Source organism: Panthera leo, chromosome F3 (assembly GCF_018350215.1).
Source record: "Panthera leo isolate Ple1 chromosome F3, P.leo_Ple1_pat1.1, whole genome shotgun sequence".
Lineage (NCBI taxonomy): Eukaryota > Metazoa > Chordata > Mammalia > Carnivora > Felidae > Panthera > Panthera leo.
The window spans coordinates 2,032,473-2,051,807 of record NC_056696.1 but is presented as its reverse complement, the minus strand read 5'-3'; the positions used below and the strand labels follow the sequence as shown (position 1 = coordinate 2,051,807).

Below are 19,335 nucleotides of genomic sequence, written 5' to 3'. Positions count from 1 at the left end.
TATTTTTCCGTCTAAGAAAGGTATCGCAGAAGCCCTAATTCCACAATCACACGGTTGGTGGCACGAGAAGACACTGGAACAGGCGCCAGTTAGAAGGCTTTCTTAACAGAAGCCTACGCTGGGCTGGGAAAGAAGTGATGACCACCCACGGTGGGAATATGCTTCCTAAAGATACTCATCCCACAGACACCTTTGAGACCTTTGTTTTCTTGATCTCTTAGCGGCTAAAGATTCTCTCCTTCTGGAAACGTTCCTGTTGCTTGGTTTGTATCTGCCATGCCTACAGGTTGTCCCTCTTAGCCCTTAAGCTTTTCTTGATACATCACGGGAAGGGAAGCAATCCCAACACCATGCTGGCAAAACCGGCAACGCTATGAAGTTGTTCGAGATTTCTGGTCCTCTTGCGGCCCCTGGGTGGCTCAGATGGGTAAGCGTCCGACTTCAGCTCAGGTCATGATCTCGTGGTTTGTGAGTTCAAGCCCCATGTCGGCCTCTGTGCTGACAGCTCAGAGCCTAGAGCTGCTTCAGATTCTGTGTCTCCCTCTCTATGTCCTTCACCTGCTCTTGCTCTGTCTCTCTCTCTCAAAAGTAAAGAAATAAACATTAAAAAAAATTTTTTTTCTAAAGATTTCTGGTCCTCTAGGGATGCCTGGGTGGCTCAGTTGGTTAAGCAGCCAACTTCGACTCGGGTCATGATCTCACACTTCGTGGGTTCGAGCCCCACATCAGGCTCTGTGCTGACAGCTCAGAGCCTGGAGCCTGCTTTGGATTCTGTGTCTCCCCCTCTCTCTCTGTCCTTCCCCAGCTTGTGCTCTCTCTCTCTCAAAACATTTAAACATTTAAAAAAATATTTAAAAAAATACTTCTGGTCATGTAGAAACAACAAACACCAGCTGATCGAAACAGGGTCTCTGCTAAGGATTAAGGGAGACTTGAACTGTTATGTAAAACAGCATCAGGACAGAATGAGGGTAAGGTCCTGCAAAACCCCAAGAGTCGGTTCCTCTTTAAACCTTGTGCCCTTGGCCTCAGCCTCGTCTGGGCCCTATCCGTTGCTGAAACACAGAAAGAAACTTAAAATTCTTAACTGACAAGACAGCTAGTGAATATTAGTACAAACAGAGACCGGCACAAGGGACCAAGACGTAAGGAATACAGACGAGGGTACAAAAACACCTACCTACCAAAATCAAAGGATATGGTTATGACCTAGGAAAATAGATCAGAGAACCTATTAGAGTCCAGAGATAGGACCATTTACAAAAGACAATCTAGTAAGTGAAAAAGATATTTCAAATCAATAGAGGAATCACTACCTGTTCACAAATCACAACGGCAAAGTGGTTAGCCACTTGGAAACTATGCAGTTATATGCAAGTGTAAATTACACATGGATTACAGAAGTAAATGTGGAAAAGAAAATGATAGAAATATTAGAAGAAAATATAGAATATGTTCCTGAAAAAGAATCAAAGCATGTTATTGGACTTCTTCAAATTTAGCAACTTATGTGCAAAAAAGCCACCATCAATAAAGTTAAAGCATAATTAACAGGTGAGAAGAAAATGCTTATAACCTATGTAAGAAGCTAAGGATTAATGTATAAAATATTTTAAAAATTCTTCCCAATCAGTAAGAAATAAACATTCTGATACAAAGGTGAACAATTTATAGGAAAAGACAAACAGCCAGTAAACATACTAAAAAATGTTTAACCCAGTTAGTATTCAGGAAATCACAATTTAAAATCATAATGAAAATTCATTCTCACCCATCAGACTTGCAAAATATTAAATTAGAAAATATCAACTGCCGACCAGAGTATTCCTCTTACGCAATATTGTAAAAGCATCAAGGAACACGTCCGTTCTTGGTGGCTACCTGGCAGATTTAATGAACTGATGGAGGCCGTTGGGGAATGGAAGCGACTTAGGGCAAATTTAAAAAAAATGATTTTTCACAATAAATAGTAAATTTAAGGAAAACATACATCCTCCAAAAAGCCGGGGGGAAATTTTTGTCAAAAGCCAGATTAATTCAGAAAATCACAGATATTTACTAAAACCAGACAGTGGTTACACACCTTAACACTGGGGTGTGAGGCCCTGCCCTAGCATGCTGGGTGCACGGTACGATCCCAGACAGCAATTCTTTACATCAGAAATAGAAGATAAGCCTGCATCCCACTTTCGCAGTGAGTCACGAATCCGGGGACCAGGGGCGCCTGGGCGGCTCAGTCGGTTGAGCGACTGACTCTTGACTTCAGCTCAGGTCATGATCTCACAGTTCGTGAGATTGAGCCTCACGTTGGGCTCTGCCCTGACAGCACGGGGCCTGCTTGGGATTCTGTCTCTCCCCCTCTCTTTCTGCCCCTTCCCCGCTCACGTGTGTGCGTGCCCTCTCTCCGTTTCTCTCAAAACAAATAATCACGGAACTCAAAAAAACAGAACAAAACAAAAAGAATAAGGGTACCAGAAGTCAGGTCAGGAAATTGTAACTTTCAAGAGAAAGCCTTCCAGAGAAAAACCATGAAACAAGAAAAAGAGAGAGGGAGAGAGCAGCATAAAGACTACATTAACTGTGCTACGTAGACACAGCACAGCATCTTCTGTTCTAGACACAATAAAACCTCACCAGCGAGCATGGAGGCTGAGCTTCTAGTTCCCTCGCCTTCTCAGCTCACAGCCTTGAAAAGGCACTACCACAGGACAGAATCCTCGACAGCAGCGACAGTGAAGACAGTGGCGAAGAAAAGTTCTGGCATCTTAAGGGGAAAATTACATTATCTTCAGAATGAAAATAAAACTTTTCTTTTGAAAAGTTTAAAACGGAACTGCTGCCTTAGAGTCAAAGATATAAGTGATGACACTATCCCGCCATGTGAACGTGTCGTCATAATGAAAAGCCGTCAAACAGCCATACTGCCACTGAGTGCCATGTGAGCTCCGAGGAGGGACGCCGCTGCACTCTAGGGGCCTCGCTGAGAGCTCTAAGAGACTCACAGAATGCATGTTAACATAAGGCTCAAGACGGGCAAAAAAGAAAAGAGGGCATTCTACACACAAAAAAAGAGCGAAAGAGTAAATTCCAAAGGCACACGTCAGCAAGAATCATCTCAAAAAGACAGGTTACAAAAGGTTACAATAAAATGTCACGTAGGCATAGACTTTAACACTTCCACTGAAGCGTGACATCCATGGGGAAGCACACACGGCACGTGTAGGTAGAGGACTTCGTGCACAGCAGTCAGGAAGAAAGTGACATCAGCCATCCTAACGTCCCCCCTGAAGCCCTGCCCTATTACCATTCCTGCTTCGACCCATTCCCACAGAAGTGCCGCTCGCTGATTTCTAAGATTAGAGATCAGTTTTTCCTAGGGTTTATTCATATAACCGAATCGTACCGCATGTATCCTTCTCTGTGTGACCTTCCCACGCACAAAATAATGCATGTGTTTAATGGATGTATTAGTTATCCACCAACGTGTAAGTAACTGTCCTAAAACTTAGAGGTTTAAAACAAGAAATGTTGATCATCTCTCAATTTCTATGGGTCAGGAATTCAGAAGGAGCTTAGCTAGGTGGTTCCAGCCCAGATTCCCACGAGTGCACAATCAAAATGTCGGCCAGGGTGACAGTCACCTGAAGGCTCTGGGGCGGGAGGATCACTTTCCAGGACAGCGCACTCGGGTGCCTCAGCTCTTTCACTGCGTGGACCTCCCCGCAGGGCTGCAGTGTCCCACGTGACACTGGCGTCCCCCAGAGAGTGAGCAGCGCGACAAAGCAGAAGGCACCGCTATGCGCGGTCACACACTGTCCCTTCCACCACACCGTACTTTGTCGCTTCCACCATACTACTTGGTTAGAACGGAGGCTGTGAGTCTGGCCTTCACTTAGAGGGAGAAGAGCAAGGCTCCACCTTTTGAAGGAAGGGGTGTCAGAACAGATGTGGACAAATTTTTAAACCACCATGATGGATGAATATAAATAGAGAAAATGCATAAAACCGTAAATGGAAACGAGTCACCGATTTCAGAATAACCGTTCGCTGGCGTGAACTGTAACTGGGGCCAGAGAACGGGCAGCAGAAAAGGGGACTGCCTTTCGCTACACCTGCACCATGTCACCCCTGTACCTGCTTTCTACTGCTGCGTAACAAGTTACCACAAACCGGGTCTAACACAACACACCTTCAGAGCCCCACAGTTTCCCGGGTCAGGGATCTCGGCTCAGCGTCTGCGGGGCTGAAACAGAGATGTCGGCTGACCAGGCCTGCATCTCGAGACACGCTAGGAAGCGATCCGCCTCTAAGCTCCCCTCGGGTGTTGGCAGAACCCGTTTCCTTGTGGCTGCAGGACCGAGGTCCCCATTTTCCTGACTGTTGGCGGGGTACTCTCGTGAGCTACTTGCGATGGGGCCCCGCCCACAACATGGCAGTCTGCCCCTTCGGTGACGGCAGTGTGGCATCTACTACTGCCTCTGGTCTCTTTTACAGGCCCATCAGTAGGGAGGGCTTGCCCAGGAAAAAGGGCCTTAACTACATCTCAGAAATGCCACACGGAATGACCTACTTCTGGGAGCAAGGCTCCATCCCGCTGGGGTCCTGCCTGCACTCGCAGGGAGGGACTGCGGAAGCACAAACCCCCACACCCACACAGTGGGCGCCTGGGTGGCTCAGTCGGTTAAGCGTCTGACTTCAGCTCAGGTCACGATCGATCTTGCAGTTCATGGGTTCAAGCCCCTTGTCGGGCTCTGCGCTGACAGCTCAGAGCCTGGAGCCTGCTTCGGATTCTGTGTCTCCCCCTCTCTCTGCTCCTCCCCTGCTCATGCTCTGTGTCTCTGTCTCTCAAAAATAAACATTAAAAAATAAATAATAAAAAAAAAAATAAAAGAATGAAGCCTGTTTATGTCAGGCCCGGAAATTTAAGCTTCAATAGCTTTACGATTAATCTGCCCTGGACCGTGGTATGTCAGTAAAACATAGAAAAGTTTCCTTTTCCTGTCAAACTGAAAATATTAAAACAAATCAGAATTGGAGGCATAGAGAAAGTACAAACTGGAGAATGTCAGTAAGAAATTCAGTTTCAATGAATTACTTATTTGGGGACTTAACCTCCGTGTCAGACAAAGACACAAAATTATTAAATCTAATGATACTATAAAATTTTACTGAAAGGATAAGACAAAACCACACGACTTCATTTTCTTCACACTTCTCTAACCATAACCTTCAGGGATTGCTCCTAATTAAGAACATAGTGAACCATCTGTCAATTTTTTGATCTATTGATATTTTAGGTTTTCAAGGATTTAAAGAAACCCAACAATTCTAAGCAACCCGAATTCAGCAAGACTGTTTCTTCTAAAATCAGTGTCCTACTTAAGCACATAAAACCACAAAATAATCTGAAAGAACATAATGTCTTCTAAACAAGGCGGGTCAGCGATGCTACGTACCTGTCCTGTCATACGACGCAAGCCTTTTCTTCTTAACTTTTGGACAAGCGTTAGTTGGGCCCTTTTTCTCCTTTGATACCTCTTTCTTCTTATGAGGAACTGGCTTTGAAAGCTCCTGCAGAGTTCTACTTTCTTGAAGGTACTCTGAAAACAAAAGCATCATTAACTGAGTAACCAGCACGCGCCATACACGATGGCAGGGCCCGCTACGTGCCAGGCCACGCAGGAGATCACAGTGCAATTTCCGTCTCTAAGAGCACAGGCTCCGGGTCAGACGGCCCGAGCTCCACGCGCCCTTCCGAGCTTCCCTGCCCAGTCCTGTGATTTACTCTGTGAGGAACCGTCCCCCTCCCTTTCCTCACCTGGGAAACGAGGACTGTTCAGGGAGAACCTCAGAGGGCGTTAGAGGCTGAAGCCGGTTCCTACGTTTAAAGCGCATGGTAAGTGCTTACAAAGACCAGTATTAACTTTATTGTTACAATAAACCTTTAAAATGCAGAATGCTCCTGTGAAATCTACAACAAAAGCTTTTTTTTATTAACTGCGGTTTAGTAACAAGGCCAGAAACAGATACAAATGCAGAAAAGTCACATTTGGCCAATTTCCCAGATTCCTTCTATGACTCACCTGACCGGTGGGATCTCAGCATGAAGAAGGCAGAAATTACTGAAAATGCACTTTTCAAAAGCAAACAAATTATACATTTTCTCCTTGATATGATGAAAATGTATGTAGTGTGGTGAGCCTCCAGTTAAGTAGGGAATAAGGTACGATAATTACACACAACACAAAATGAGTACAAGCGACACAGCCGGTAAGTTCCATTTCTACCCAAGTCCCAAGTCAGAGGAGAGAGACAGAGAGACAGACAGACAGACAGACAGAGAGAACATCCCATGTGTAGAGTCAGAGACCACACACCCATCCGGCCGGAGGAATCACATGTCGAGGAGGGTAAGGACTTTCACTGCGGCGGGGACAGGGCTGGGGAGGAGAGAGGTAAGAAAACACAAGTACCATCCAGGGGGCCACGAGGAGGTCTGTGGGAAAGAGCCGTGAAACCTTCCCTTCTCCCCAACATCGAGCCCAGGAGTTTCTCACACTCCTGTGCCTTAACTGAAACCCGGTGATCACCCAGACGTCACGCACACGCAGCCCTCTCAAGCAGTGGTCGGTGACAGTCCTGCACCCCGCGTGCCTCAAGCCTGGAAAGTGGGCTCGTTTTCGTCCCCGCTCCCACTTCCACTCCCGAACCATTACGTCTCACCCCCTTAAACAAGACCCTACGCCCGAAACTCGTGCCTTCTCACTACGTCCAACTCTTGCACAGCTCATGGACATCCACTGATGAATCTGGGGCCCAGGCTCCAGCGAGGGCCTGTTTCCCCAAATCAGACCTGCCATCTTTCTGGCATCTGATACAACACCCTGGCCCGCTCCCTGAACATCCTCACCTCTAGCCCGATCACAGCCCAGCACCTGCCGTCACCTGCCCGTCTCCTTCCTGCACACTTAATACTCCCAGCATCACGTTTTTAACTTCACCAGCACCTCCAGTTCGTGGCCCCATCACTGACGATCCATCATCCCTCTGTTTATTTTCCTCTCTCTCTATCCAGCTGAAATTATGTCGCCAACACGCTGCACCCTCACCGTCTTTTGATCTCATCTCCGTGGCAGAGCAGCAGCCCTGGACGAACCCAACTCTGCGTGCTCGACGTGCCCACGTCCCGCAGCCCAGTGCCGTCACACAAAGGCCCACAACGAGTGGAAGGTAACTCCCGAAGGTCACCTTTATTAATCACAACCTGAAATCCCGGTCTGCCTGGCTGACTTGCCCTTCTGGCTCATCGGTGGCTAGAATTCCTCCACGCGCCTCAAACCTCTGAACCTCCACCTTCCGCTCTCTACTCACCTGCTCTTCATGCCTACTTCCCGGGGAACACAAAGGCATCCGGCGGGAATTCTCTCAACGTGCCACGACTACACAAGCCAACGAACCCACACCTGCGCCCGTCTTTCCCTCCGGTCCCTTCTGACTTAAATAAGGGGGGTGTGTTTCTCTTCCCATCCAAACCAATCCTTTCTGCCTTTTGCCCTCACCACCCCCTCATGCCTACACTATTAACGATTCTTCTCTTCCTCTGTGTGTCTAGTTCCCAGCATGAATCACCTCGTCCTAGACCACACTCCCCTCCAGTTGACCATCTCTATCTTGCCTTCCGTCACAGACTTCTAGAAAGAGTTGCACGTCATCAGTATTCTGTTTCTTCATCTTCTGCCACTTCTTTTTCTCTTCTGGGCAGGTTCTGGACCTCCACTCACACAGCACTCCTGCGACTGACCCTTCGGGGTTACTACTTCAATGCACACTTTCAGCCCTCATTTTACTCACCAGTATCATTACTTTCAACCTCTCCTTCCTTTTTAAGCTATAATTGACAAATAACATCAGGTTGGCTTCGGGTGCCCAACACGATGATTTGATACTTGTATATATTGCAAGATGATCACCACAAAGAGTCTAGCTAACATTCATCACCACGCAGTTACAATTTCTTTTCTTGTGATGAGAACCTCGAAGATTTACTCTCTTAGCAACTTTCAAATTTGCAAGACAGTATCATTAACAGTCACCATGCTGAACATCACATCCCCACAACTTGTTTATAACTGGAGTCTGTACGTCTGACCACCTTCACCCATTTCACTTGAGTCTTCGTGTGCGTGTGTGTGTGTGTGTGTGTGTGTGCGCGTGCGCGATTCTTCCTAAAGGTCTTTCAACTGTTTATCCTTTCAAAGAAACATCTCTTGGTGTCATTAATCTTTCCTATTGTCTTTTTAGTCTCCATTTCATTTATTTCTGCTCTGATCTTCATTATTTCCTTCCTTCTACTGACTTTTTTTCTTTTCTACTTCAAGTGTAAAGTTAGATTGAGATTTTTCTCACTTATCGAAGTAGGCCTGTACTGCTATGAACTTCCCTCTTCTAACTACTTTGCTGTATCCTGTAACTTTGGTATGCTGTATTTAGATTTTCATTTGTCTCAAGGTATTTCTTTCTTTAATTTTTTCTTTGGTCCTTAGTTGTTCAGTAGCACACTGCTTAATCTCCACATGTTTCTGTATTTTCCAGTTTTCTTTTTGTAAATATTTCTAGTTTTTTGTTTTTTACCATTGTGACAGGTAAGATGCTTGATATGATTTCAATCTTCTTATAGTTATTGAGACTTGTTTTGTGGCCTGCTGTATGATCTATCCTGAAGAACGTCTGTCCCATGTACACACATGTCCCATGTACACACGTGTAGTCTGTTGCTTTTAGATGAAATGTACTACTACATCTGTTAAATCCATCTGGTCTCACACGTTAAGACCAAGGTTTCCTTATTGTTTTGGAGTGTGGGTTTTGTTTTTGTTTGTTTTGTCTGGATGATCTAACCACTGATGTAAGTAGGATGTTAAAGTCCCCTGCTATTACTGTTTCGCTATCTATTTCTATTCAGGTGCCCCTATGTTGGGTCCATATTTACAAACGTTATATTCTCTTGCTGTATTGAATCCTTTGTCATTATATATTGACATCTCTGTCTCTTATTACGGTCCATTACTACCCCAGCTTGCTTTTTTCTGGTTTCCATTCACATGGAGTATCTTTTTCTATCCTTTCATTTCAGTCTGTGTGTGTTTATGCAACTGAAGTGAGTCTCCTGTAGGCAGCATATAGACGGGTCTTGTTTCTTATCCATTTGGCCACTGTGTATTTGTTGTTTGGAGAATTAGTGCATTTGTAGTTGAAGTAATTAACGATAGGAATGGACTTAATGCCATTTTGTTAACTGTTTTCTGGTTGTTTTGCAATTCCTTTGTTCCTTCTTCTCTTGCCCTCTTCCTTTGTGGTCTCATGGTTTTCTATAGTGTATTCTTACATTCCTGTCTATCTTTTGTGTATCTACCATAGGTTTTTGCCTCGTGCTTACCATGAGGCTTACATAAAACAACTTATAACAATCTATTTCAGTTGATGGCAACTTAGGTTTGAATGCATTCTAAAATTCTACACTTTTCTCCTCCATCCCACATTTTTATGTCTTTGATGTTCACAATTTACTTTTTTATCCTGTGTATTGATTAACAACAATTCGTGGTCATAGTTCTTTTTGCTACTTTAATCTCTTAACCTTCATAAGTATTCTGCATATAAGTGATTAACCCACCCCCTTTACACAGATTATTCTGACAGACTGTGGATGCACCTGACTACGCTCTCTGATCTGTGGGACAGATGGCCCGTAAGAGCTATTTCTCCATCTGTAACAGTTCAGCAGGACTCACATGTGCGAGCCCCATGGTCACCGGGCCCAGGAGGTCAAAAGGGGTCTCCTGGGTGGCAGACACAAAACTCAGGGTGCCAGACTAGTGCGCCAGCTCCCTGCCCCAGGAGAGTCCAGTGACCCAGAGTGAGATAGAGGAGAGCACCCCCCACCAGATGTGCCCACTGGGCTCTGTCCCCCGAGGGTATCTCAGTGGGCCCTCATATGTTCACCAAAGAAGCCTGCCCTGTAGGCTGAAGCTTCAGGACAAGACAACAGACCCCTTTCTCAGAAGGACTGGGGGTCTCTTCCAGTCTGCTGAGTCTGTGCTGGGCCCTGGGTGGAGCCAGGTAAGAACTCCACCCTTATAACAGTTCTATGGGACCTGCAGTGTAAGCCCCTCTGGCCACCGGTCAGGCCATCTAGAGGTTCCCCCAGGGCAGCAGCCACGAAACTCAGGGCGCCAGGTGAGCGTACGTGCTCCTTTCTTGGAGATGCTGGGGCCCTGGAGCAAGGCACAGGGAGAGGGTCAGGACGGCACCTGCCAGTCTCCGTTTTTGGAGAGCATTTCAATAGGGCCCTGGATGTCAGAAGCCTGACTCTCAGAGCTGAGCTTTAGGATAATCTGATAGGCCTCGTTCACTGAAAGGCCGGGAACGTTTTAGTCATTCGCTCGCCTGCCTGTGCGCTAGGCCCTGGGGAGGGTGACCGCTAAGTCCTTTAAGAATTGTTTCTCAGTTCCCTGTAGCCTTGTAGGTGTCCTGGATCAACGCCCTGGACTTCAAAGCTAGCTGTCTGCGGGGCTCATCTCTCAGGGATAGGCCTTCAAAGTTGGGGTGCCCAGTGTGGCTCAGGGAGAGGCTCGGGACTGTGAGTCCCCTCCTGGATGTGGGCTACGGGGCCGTGGGCGGGGATTACGGTGAGACTGTGCCTCAGTCTCTCCTACCCATTTTGATGGGGCTTTTCCCTTCATTCCCCAATGTGCCGATGATGAGCTAGTTTTGGGGTGTTTTCCGGTGGAAACGGTCACACACGTAGCTGTATACTTGGTGTGCGTGCAGGAAGAGGGGAGTTCAGGATCCTTCTACATCAGCCATCTTGAACCGGGACCCACTCCTTCGTTCCTGGTAGTTTTTTCCTCTGGCTTCTGTGACACCACGTACTCATCCTCTCGCTCATCATTCCATCTAGCCTGGCTCTGACCATCCCCCCGTGTCCACTACAGCCACCCTCCTTTACCCGGGTCATCGCTGCTCCAGTTCTTCGGTCCCGCTTCCGTCTCACTTCGTACTCTCTCCTTCGGGAATCTCGCCGCGTCCACGGTTTAAGCCGCCACCCACATAACTACTCCAAGTACGTCGTCTCTGCCCTGGCTTCTCTGAGCCCCAGACACATATATTCGGTTGCTTGCTTGACATCTCCCGGAGTGTACCAAAGGCAGTTCAAATTCCGTGTGGCCCAAATTGAAATCACAATCTGCTCCCAGCCCCCACAGGCCGACCCTTCTTCAGGGCTCCCGGTCTCAGAGAACAGCACCACTATTCGTTCTATCAGACAAGCCAGAAACCTAGCTCTCACCTTTGACACCACCTCTCTCTCACCAACCCACCACCCTGACTGATAATCCTACCTTCAGAACAGCCAAAGCCTCGGGGCGCCCGGGTGGTTCAGTCGCTTGAGCATGCGACTCTTGACTTCAGCTCAGGTCATGATGCCAGGGTTGTGGGATCGAGCCCCGTGTCAGGTCCTGTCCTGAGCATGGAGCCTGCTTAAGATATTCTCTCTCTCTCATTCTCTCTCCCTCTGCCCCTCCCCCTGCTTGTGTGCTCTCTCTCTCTCTAAAAATTAAAAAAAAGTGGAGAAAAAAAAAAGAATATCCAAAGGCTCCCTGTATCAATTCTTCTTCCCCTCCAGTCTATTCTTCAATCTGCAGCCAGAGTGATCTTTTCAAAGTAGAAATCTGATGTCAGCTCTTTGTTTAGACCCTTGCCATGGCTTTTGTCTTCGCAAGATAAGGACCTGAATCCTTGACACCGCCAACAAGCTGTTACTTTGCCTGGCCCCTGTATTCCTATCCAGCCTTGTATTTCTGCCCCCCGTTTACTGAGGAAAGTGACGGAAGGGTCACAGCTCTTCCACTTTTCACTCTGCTGGAGCGGAAGCTTTGCCAGCCCTGCGGACACTTAGCTGTAAGGCCCAGCACTCTAGGAGCGAGACAAGTACCGACGTGGGGCCGGGGAGCTACAAGTTAGATGTCTCCATGTGATTACCTCGATTTTAATTTTTAGTTTTCATAAAGCAGGAAGCATAAACAAGTAAGAGAGGCTTAAGGTTGAACCGCAACAGGGTAAACAGACGCCGTGGGCAACGAGAGGCAAAGCTAAAAGCAGGCCAGCTGGCACCAGGTGGTGCGGAGTGCCCCACGGATGCTGGGGACCACGACTCAGGGAACAGAACCCACACAGACAAGGGTGCGAGAGCGTTCTGCAAAAAGGCTTACCAGTCCGAGAGGGAGAGCAGGGAAAACCGGCAATTAAACTGAGTGGCGCTGAAGTTTTGACAACCCGGGAGCAGAGAAGTGGGAAGGGCGGAGGATACTGGTATCACAGAGGCTGCTGGAGGGAGAAGGGGGCCATGGGTGGAGACCAAAGAGGAACCTTCATAAGGTGAGGACATAAAAGAGCTGTGGACAGGGCGCCCAGGGGGTCAGTCGGTGAAGCGTCCGACTCCTGACTTCGGCTCAGGTCGTGATCGTTCGTGCACTCAAGCCCCGCGTCAGGCTCTGTGCTGACAGCGTGGAGTCGGGAACCTGCTTCAGATTCTGGTCTCCCTCTGGCTCTGCTCCTCCCCCTCTCGCCCTCGGTCTCTGTCTCTCTCTCAAAATAAAAGTTGAAAAATTAAAAAAAATTTTAATTTATTTTACATATGGTTAATGGCAGAATTTGAGACCAGCAGAAAGAAGACCGAACCAACGGAGGCGTGTGGAGGAGTAATCAGGGCCCCCACAGACAAGAGCGACAAAGGAGGTCACGGCACAACCAGAGGTACGGGGGCCTTCAGGGAATGCTGAGCCAACTTTAGAGTCCTTGCCTCACAAAAACCCCCAAAGTTACAGAAACGTCAGATTTTCTCGGTGGTGGCAGCGAGATCACCGTTGTTATTTTGATTACGACGATAGCATTTAGATTATGTCCTTTAAGAGGCAAGCTCTCTATCTGAAGATATTACCAACTGCCAAGACCAATGAAACCCATCAAGTACCAAACCTCGTATTTTGAAAGTGAACTAGTATTTCAGCGTACATTACTTGTTTTCTCAGTTTACACTATTGAAATTTCTTCCCATCTCCGTAAAAGAAAACATAAATTGACATGCCTGGATAGTAATCTTGATAGATTTCTTCTGTCTGTCCTGACTTCAAGGCTACAGAAAACGTTTCAAGTGTTTTATATTTTAAGGTTTCCTTTGCTGCTGCTTTAGCTGGTTGAGTCTCTGATGATGTGTCGTCTCCATACTCCTGTTCCTCGTATTTCCGAAGCCTGATGTGACAAAGAAAGTCAGATGGCGTGGTCGACGTTCTCTAGGACTTGACGCTTAAATCTTTATACTATACAATATAACATCTATCCTTTCAAACAATTTTTGATAGACCCTCTAAAAAGTAGATCTGAACAAGGAGAGTCTATCTAGTTAAATGCAAAAGAGACCTGATATTATTGTTGAAATTTTAATGCTGGAAAGGACTTAAGAATCCTCACCTAACCTAAAAGATGAAGAACTGTTACCCGATTAGCGGCAGAGTGAGGTCAGAATACAGTTTCCTGGAATTCAGTACCCTTCTTTATAAAACAATCACCCACAACCACACTTATTGAGATTCAAACCAAAATCTTTTCACAATACATTAGCCAACTGCCTGTTTGTAAATGCTGGAAAACCTTTTCATAGGAACCGAATTCACAATCACTGCCTACAAATGACTTACACCACAGACCGTGTTTTTACGAGGCGGAGGAAATTCAGGGTTCTGTAGATCCTCACATACTGCTCGGTGGGAAACAGTAACTACCAGTAGAGTAAATGAAAACACTTAATCACCTGAACAAGAAGGGAAGTTTCTCGCAAAGACGGAGCACGACCTCTCTATACTTACTCATGGATACTTTCCTTAGGTGTTAAATCTTCCTTGAGTGTTTTGAGTCCCCTTAATTTAAAAACTCCTTGAACAGTTTCCTCTTCATTGAAATGTCAGTCCATACCCTCTGTTCGTTTTTTATACTGAATCGCATACCACTTTCTTAACAACGCTTAGTTCTTTATGCACTTTGGATAGTAACCTTCTGCCATTTTATATGTGCTGAAGATGTCTTCTGGTTTGGTCCTCTCACTTCCTTGATGAAATCTTCACAAATGTAAGTTCTTCACTTTAATATAAGCTAATTTATCTATCTTTGTCTTTATGATTTGTGTTTATTCTTAAGAAATCTGCCCTTACTCCAATCTTGACAAAATTCTTGTACTATTTCCTAACAGTTTTAAAGTTTTGCCTTTTACAAGTCTTATACATCATATGTTGGTTCTTAAATCCCTGAGTTTTGGGCATGATGTGTGGGGCAGGCCCTCCCCCCCCCACACTCCCATAAGGATCTGTGATGCCACAGCACCATTATCGAACACCCCCGTCCTTCCCTTCCCTGACCTGTAACAACAAGTCCGTGTTACTCAAAATGTATATACCATTATCCACCTGTTTCTTTATTTGTATTGGTTTCTCCTTGTTTCTGTATCCCAGTGCTTTAATTGCTAGAGTTGTGACAGCTGTAGGGTAAGACTCCCAACTTTCTTTTTCGTGAAGAGTTCTGACACACTCGTGGCCCTTTGCTTTTCTATACAAATTGTGTTGCATTCTCAATTATATTTTGTAATTTTCTCCATTAAGGTCAAACATATAATTTCAAAAATGATTTTTTCCAGGTACTGGATTTTTCATTACAATTACAAATGGTAGTTATGATTTATTTACATTTTCAATCTATTGCTGGAATGAAATTCACTTACATAAATTGATTTTAATCTAGCAGTCTTGCTAATTTAAATTCACTTATTAATTATGAAACTTTGTAAATTCTTTTCTACTTTTTTCTAGACATCATTTATAAATGATTACGGTTTCTCCCTTTTTAAACCTTTCAGCTTTCATCTCCTTTTGTCCTCTTTTTTTTTTTTCTTGTCTTACTGCCCTAGGACCTTTTATAGGCTGTCACATAGAAGTGGTAATAGCAAATATCCTTGTCACTTTTCTCAACTTACAAGGAACACTTTTAGCTCTTGACCATTAAAAATATTTGCTTCAGATTTTTGGTAAATGCCCCTAATCATGTAGTTTGCTAACAGTTTTTATCATTAACAGACAATGCATGCATTTTATCAAATGCTTTTCTTCCTTTGATCTATTAATGGTAATTGGTATCGATGCATTTTCTAATGTTCAACTAACCTTGCACTTCTGAGATGAGATACTCAATTTGATCTTGGTGTATCATCTACTTTTACAAGCTGCTATAACCTGTAGGTTACAGGTTAAGTAACCTGTAACCTATAACGCATCTAGGGTTTTTTACTTCTCAGGTTGTGAATGAAACTGACTAGGAAGATTATGTCCTAACTCAATTTAGGGACTATCTTCTCTTTTTCTGTTCTGTGGGAAGAAGTTGTGAAAGACTGGACTTATTTTTTCTTGAATTTATGTTAGAACCTGTAAACCTGTTAGAAACTCAGAAACTCTGGGAATGTGCCTGAGCCTGGTATGTGTGGAGGGGGGGGGGAGTCAGTCATGATTCATAACTACCAATGCGACAATTTTAGTGGATAAAAAGTTCATCGTCCCTATTACCTATTGAGCCTATTTTGTTCATACCTTTCCTAAAAATTTGATATCGTGTTTCAGACTAACTGCCATTGAACAGTTAATTTACTCATCTTCTCTGCAGATCTTCCTGTACCCACCTAGTCCACCCCTCCACCCCCACCCCCAGATGTGCCTGTTGGCCATCTGGATGTCTTCTTTAGAGAAGTGTCTATTCATGTTTTCTGACCATTTCTTCACTGGGTTATTTGTTTTTCGGGTGTGGAGTTTGGTGAGCTCTTTATAGATTTTGGATACTAGCCCTTTGTCCCATAGGTCATTTGCAAATATCTTTTCCCATTCCGTTGGTTGCCTTTTAGTTTTGTTGATTGTGTCCTTTGCTGTGCAGAAGCTTTTTATCTTCATGAGGTCCCAACAGTTCATTTTTGCTTTTAATTCCCTTGCCTTTGGGGATGTGTCAAGTAAGAAATTGCTGCGGCTGAGGTCAGAGAGGTCTTTTCCTGCTTTCTCCTCTAGGGTTTTGATGGTTTCCTGTCTCACATTCAGGTCCTTTATCCATTTTGAGTTTATTTTTGTGAATGGTGTAAGAAAGTGGTCTAGTTTCATTCTCCTGCATGTTGCTGTCCAGTTCTCCCAGCACCATTTGTTAAAGAGACTGTCTTTTTTCCATTGGATGTTCTTTCCTGCTTTGTCAAAGATTAGTTGGCCATACATTTGTGGGTCTAGTTCTGGGGTTTCTATTCTATTCCATTGGTCTATGTGTCTGTTTTTGTGCCAATACCATGCTGTCTTGATATGACAGCTTTGTAGTAGAGGCTAAAGTCTGGGATTGTGATGCCTCCTGCTTTGGTCTTCTTCAAAATTTCTTTGGCTATTCGGGGCCTTTTGTGGTTCCATATGAATTTTAGGATTGCTTGTTCTAGCTTCGAGAAGAATGCTGTGCAATTTTGATTGGGATTGCATTGAATGTCTAGATAGCTTCGGGTAGTATTGACATTTTAACAATATTTATTCTTCCAACCCATGAGCACGGAATGATTTTCCATTTCTTTGTATCTTCTTCAATTTCCTTCATAAGCTTTCTATAGTTTTCAGCATACAGATCTTTTACATCTTTGGTTAGATTTATCCCTAGGTATTTTATGTTTCTTGGTGCAATTGTGAATGGGATCAGTTTCTTTATTTGTCTTTCTGTTGCTTCATTATTAGTGTATAAGAATGCAACTGATTTCTGTACATTGATTTTGTATCCTGCAGCTTTGCTGAATTCATGTTATCAGTTCTAGCAGATTTTTGGTGGAGTCTATCGGATTTTCCATGTATAATATCATGTCATCTGCAAAAAGTGAAAGCTTGACTTCATCTTTGCCAATTTTGATGCCTTTAATGTCCTTTTGTTGTCTGATTGCTGATGCTAGAACTTCCAACACTATGTTAAACAACAGCGGTGAGAGTAGACATCCCTGTCGTGTTCCTGATCTCAGGGAAAAAGCTCTCAGTTTTTCCCCATTGAGGATGATGTTAGCTGTGGGCTTTTCATAAATGGCTTTTATGATGTTCCTTCTATCCCAACTTTCTCGAGGGTTTTTATTAAGAAAGGATGCTGAATTTTGTCAAATGCTTTTTCTGCTTCGATTGACAGGATCATACAGTTCTTATCTTTTCTTTTATTAATGTGATGTATCAGGTTGATTGATTTGCAAATGTTGAACCAGCCCTGCATCCCAGGAATGAATCCCACTTGACTGAATTCATATAATTCTTTTAATATGCTGTTGAATTTGATTTGCTAGTATCTCATTGAGAATTTTTGCATCCATATTCATCAGGGATATTGGCCTGTAGTTCTCTTTTTTTACTGGGTCTCTGTCTGGTTTAGGAATCAAAGTAATACTGGCTTCATAGAATGAGTCTGGAATTTTCCTTCCCTTTCTATTTTTTGGAATAGCTTGAGAAGGATAGGTATTACCTCTGCTTTAAATGTCTGGTAGAATTCCCCAGGGAAGCCATCTGGTCCTGGACTCTTATTTATTGGGAGATTTTTGATAACTGATTCGATTTCTTCGCTGGTTATGGGTCTGTTCAAGCTTTCTATTTCCTCCTGTTTGAGTTTTGGAAGTGTGTGGGTGTTTAGGAATTTGTCCATTTCTTCCAGGTTGTCCAGTTTGTTGGCATATAGTTTTTCATAGTATTCCCTGATAATTGCTTGTATTTCTGAGGGATTGGTTGTAATAATTCCATTTTCACTCATGATTTTATCTATTTGGGTCATGTCCCTTTTCTTTTTGAGAAGCCTGGCTAGAGGTTTATCAATTTTGCTTATTTTTTCAAAAAACCAACTCTTGGTTTCATTGATCTGCTCTACAGTTTTTTTAGATTCTATATTTTTAATTTCTGCTCTGATCTTTATTATTTCTCTTCTTCTGCTGGGTTTAGGGTGCCTTTGCTGTTCTGCTTCTATTTCCTTTAGGTGTGCTGTTAGATTTTGTATTTGGGATTTTTCTTGTTTCTTGAGATAGGCCTGGATTGCAATGTATTTTCCTCCCAGGACTGCCTTCACTGCATCCCAAAGCGTTTGGATTGTTGTATTTTCATTTTTGTTTGTTTCCATATATTTTTTAATTTCTTCTCTAATTGCCTGGTTGACCCATTCATTCTTTAGTAGGGTGTTCTTTAACCTCCATGCTTTTGGAGGTTTTCCAGACTTTTTCCTGTGGTTGATTTCAAGCTTCATAGCATTGTGGTCTGAAAGTATGCATGGTATGATCTCAATTCTTGTATACTTATGAAGGGCTGTTTTGTGACCCAGTATGTGATCTATCTTGGAGAATGTTCCATGTGCACTCGAGAAGAAAGTATATTCTGTTGCTTTGGGATGCAGAGTTCTAAATATATCTGTCAAGTCCATAAGATCCAATGTATCATTCAGGGCCCTTGTTTCTTTATTGACCATGTGTCTAAATGATCTATCCATTGTTGTAAGTGGAGTATTAAAGTCCCCTGCAATTACCACATTCTTGTCAATAAGGTTGCTTATGTTTGTGAGTAATTGTTTATATATTTGGGGCTCCCGTATTTGGCGCATAGACATTTATAATTGTTAGTTCTTCCTGATGGATAGACCCTGTAATTATTATATAATGCCCTTCTTCATCTCTTGTTACAGCCTTTAATTTAAAGTCTAGTTTGTCTGGTATAAGTATGGCTACTCCAGCTTTCTTTTGACTTCCAGTAGCATGATAAATAGTTCTCCATCCCCTCACTTTCAATCTGGAGGTATCCTCATGTCTAAAATGAGTCTCTTGTAGACAGCAAATAGATGGGTCTTGTTTTTTTTATCCATTCTGATACCCTATATCTTTGGGTTGGCGCATTTAGTCCATTTACTTTCAGTGTTATTATAGAAAGATATGGGTTTAGAGTCATTGTGATGTCTGTAGGTTTCATGTTTGTAGCGATGTCTCTGGTCTCACAGGATCCCCCTTAGGATCTCTTGTAGGGCTGGTTTAGTGGTGATGAATTCCATCAGTTTTTGTTTGTTTGGGAAGACCTTTATCTCTCCTTCTATTCTAAATGACAGATTTGCTGGATAAAGGATTCTTGGCTGCATATTTTTTTTTGTTGTTGTTGTTCATCACATTGAAGATTTCCTGCCATTCCTTTCTGGCCTGCCAAGTTTCAGTAGAGAGATCTGTCACGA

At 44.0% G+C, this 19,335-nt stretch overlaps 1 protein-coding gene across 7 annotated transcripts in view; it reads right to left on the bottom strand.

Moving 5' to 3' along the window:
* Positions 1-19,335, bottom strand: part of DNAH14 (dynein axonemal heavy chain 14) — a 407,059-nt gene that overhangs the window by 284,302 nt on the left and 103,422 nt on the right. For 6 of the 7 annotated variants that reach the window (XM_042925989.1, XM_042925990.1, XM_042925991.1 and 3 more), the window contains 2 exons: positions 13,145-13,308; positions 5,457-5,600 (listed from right to left, as the gene is read on the bottom strand). In XM_042925989.1, coding sequence (XP_042781923.1) covers positions 5,457-5,600; positions 13,145-13,308 — 308 coding nt within the window. The remainder of the gene's footprint in view (positions 1-5,456; positions 5,601-13,144; positions 13,309-19,335) is intronic. The other variant, XM_042925993.1, reaches the window with a different exon arrangement.